This window comes from Chrysochloris asiatica, unplaced genomic scaffold (assembly GCF_000296735.1).
Source record: "Chrysochloris asiatica unplaced genomic scaffold, ChrAsi1.0 scaffold00056, whole genome shotgun sequence".
Classification (NCBI taxonomy): domain Eukaryota; kingdom Metazoa; phylum Chordata; class Mammalia; order Afrosoricida; family Chrysochloridae; genus Chrysochloris; species Chrysochloris asiatica.
The window spans coordinates 17,694,629-17,697,772 of record NW_006408574.1 but is presented as its reverse complement, the minus strand read 5'-3'; the positions used below and the strand labels follow the sequence as shown (position 1 = coordinate 17,697,772).

The 3,144-nt window shown below is 39.0% G+C and overlaps 1 protein-coding gene across 1 annotated transcript; it reads right to left on the bottom strand.

Moving 5' to 3' along the window:
• Positions 1-1,687: 1,687 nt before the first annotated feature.
• Positions 1,688-2,068, bottom strand: LOC102815077 (40S ribosomal protein S24-like). Its single transcript, XM_006863770.1, has one exon. The coding sequence runs from the start codon at positions 2,066-2,068 to the stop codon at positions 1,688-1,690; it is 381 nt and encodes a 126-aa protein (XP_006863832.1).
• Between the last annotated feature and the right edge of the window lie 1,076 nt (positions 2,069-3,144).

Below are 3,144 nucleotides of genomic sequence, written 5' to 3'. Positions count from 1 at the left end.
AAGGAGCACTCTGGCTGCACTTCTTCCAAAACAGATCTATTGATTCTTTTGGCAGTCCATGAGACTTTCAGTAATCTCCTCTATCACCACAATTCAAAGGCATCAATTCTTCTATGATCTTCCCTATTCAGTGTCCAGCTTTCACATCCATATGAGGTTATTTAAAATACCATGGCTTGGGTCAGGCTCACCTTAGTCCTCAAGGTGACATCTTTGCTCTTCAACACTTTTAAAAGTTCTTGTGCAGCAGATTTGCCCAATGCAATATGTCGTCTGATCTCTTGACTGCTGCTTCCGTGAATGTTGATAGTTGATCCAAGAAGAATGAAGTCCTTCACAACTTCAATCTTTTCTCCATTAACAAGAATGTTGTTTATTGGTCCAGTGGTGAGGATTTTTGTTTTCTTGACATTGAGATGCAATCCATACCAAAGGCTGTGCTCTTTGATCTTCATAGGTAAATGTTTCAAGGCCTCTTCACTTTTAGCAAGCATGGTTGTATCATCTGCATAACGCAGGTTGTTAATGAGTCTTCCTCCAGTCCTGACGCCGTGTTTTTCTTCATAGAACCCAGCTTCTCGGATTATTTGCTCAGCATACAGGTTGAATAAGTATGGTGAAAGAACACAACCTTGTTGCACACCTTTCCCAATTTTAAAATATTCAGTGTTCCCATGCTCTGTTCGAACAACTGCTTCTTGGTCCAAGTACAGATTTCTCAGAAGTACAATGAAGTATTCTGGAATTCTCATACTTCGCAATGTTGTCCATAGCTTGTCATGATCCACACAATCGAAAGCCTTTGTGTAGTCAATAAAGCATAGGTAAACATCCTTCTAGTATTCTCTGCTTTCAGCCAAGATCCATCGGACATCAGCAATGATATCTCTTGTTCCACAGCCTCTTCTGAATCCATCTTGAACCTCTGGAAGTTCTCTGTCAATGTATGATTGTAGCCATTTCTGTATTACCTTTATAAAAACTTTACTCGCTTGAGATATCAAAGAGATTGTCTGATGATTTCCACATTCTGTTGGGTCACCTCTTTTTGGAATGGGCACAAATATGGATCTCTTCCAATCAGTCAGCCAAATAGTTGTCTTCCAAATTTCTTGGCAGAGATGAGTGAGTGCCTCTTGTGCCACCTCACTTTCTTGAAAGACAGAAACCCTATACAGGGTGCTAATTGTCAGAACCAACTCCACAGCACATAAACAACAAAGCAACCAATGGGTCACAATGAATAGGAACTGACTGGATGACACTTAAAAACTCTTAGAAATACAAGCTCAGTTTCTTCTAAAAAATGTCTGTTTTACCTTTGTACCATTTTAACAAAGCTTCTTATGTAGAGCTAAACCTGATGATTCTACTTGAATTATTGATGGATTATTAAATATTTAACCAAAATTAATAAAAATAGGAATCAGAACCTTAAAAAATAGAGCCACTTGTACTTAATCCAGTAAAGAAGCTTATTTTAAAGATGTAGAAACTGAGGACTAACAAATCAATTTGTGTAAGTTCACAGAGCTAATGCAAGGTGATAATGGGATAAATGTCAAATTTTGTCTGGCTCCACAGACAACACTCTTAGACCGAGTTTTTCTCTGAATTGTTTTTTTTTTTTTCAGATTTTAGGCTTTATTAATCCTCTGGTGAAAAATCCACAGTCCTCACAAAATATTTATTCCTTCTTTTTGCCAGCACCAACATTGACCTTTGCAGTCCCCCTGACTTTCTTCATTCTGTTTTTGCCTTCCTTGTGCTGTTTTCTTGAGGTTTTCTTCTTCTCATACGGGCCATGTCTTGCAAGTCTGTGTTTGGGCTCATTTTTCTTTGCATAATACAAGGAATCATAAATCTTGCCACCACCAAAATGGGTTCTGAATCCAAACACAAAGATAACATCTGATGTTGTCTTACACATTTTCGCAAATTTTTCCTGAATTTCTGTCTTAGGTACTGTTGCCTTCCTGGGGTGAAGGACATCAATGACCATTTGTTTCCACTGAAGGAGTCGGTTGATCATGAATTTCCTTGTCTGGATAGTTACCGTGTCATTCATGATGGCGGCAGACGCTTAGGCAGCCGGGGAGGAAAAGAGCCTTTTTCTGTGAATTCTTGTATCCCTTTCTTATATTCTCCCAGTGGCCACCTATCTAAATTCATGAGATGATTCATCACAATAATGACGATGAAAGTACCATTTCTCAAAACTACTGGATTTATGTGGGTCTTGCCTCCTATAGACTAACTGTAGTGTAAAAGCTATTGGAGGAGTTCTGGTGTGCCACTGTAGAGTAAGCTACGTAAGGTTAGAGGTTGAAATACACCAATCACTCCTTGGAAACCCTGTACAGGGTGAGTATGAGTTGAAACTGATGCAACAACAACAAAAACAGGTATTGATCCTGGAGACAGGAGATTTGGTTTGGGTTTTCAGCCCCAGATCTGTTGTATGAGAAGTCGCTGGGTTATAAACATTTGACATACAGAACTGCATTCAATATTACATAAGTTTGCCTACCCTTTGAAATGACTGACTCAAGCCCCATGGAAAACCAGACCAAACCCAGTGCCACTGATTCAATTCCTACTCGTAGCCTCATTTGTAACTTGCTGTTTGCTGAACCATAAAAAACAAAGCATAGCATTATTTCTCAAAGTAAGGCCTATGAAAGTTTAATCTTTATTCAATGATCAAATATTTGAATATTATATCCCTTCATACAGATTTAATAGAACATTAGCATTTTGTTGTTTAATGATATGGAGTCCGCTCCTGCTCATAATGACCCTGTATAGTGTTTCGGAGTCTTTAAATCTTTACAGGAGCTGAAAGCCTCATTTTTTTTTTGGGAGTGCCTAGTGGGCTTGAACCAAGGGCCTTGTGGTTCCCAGCCCAGTGATTATCTTACACATCCATCATGCTCCCTGAACATTAGCATAGTAAACAAAAAGAAACCCAAGACCACTGCCAACGAGTCAATTCCAACTCATGGAAACCTTATAATATCAAGAGGAGCTGCTGCATAGCATTTCTGAAACTGTAAATATTTATGGGAACAGACAGCCTCATCTTTCTCCTGCAGAGAAACAGATGAGTTTGAACCACCAACTTTGAAGTTAGTAGCCCAGTGC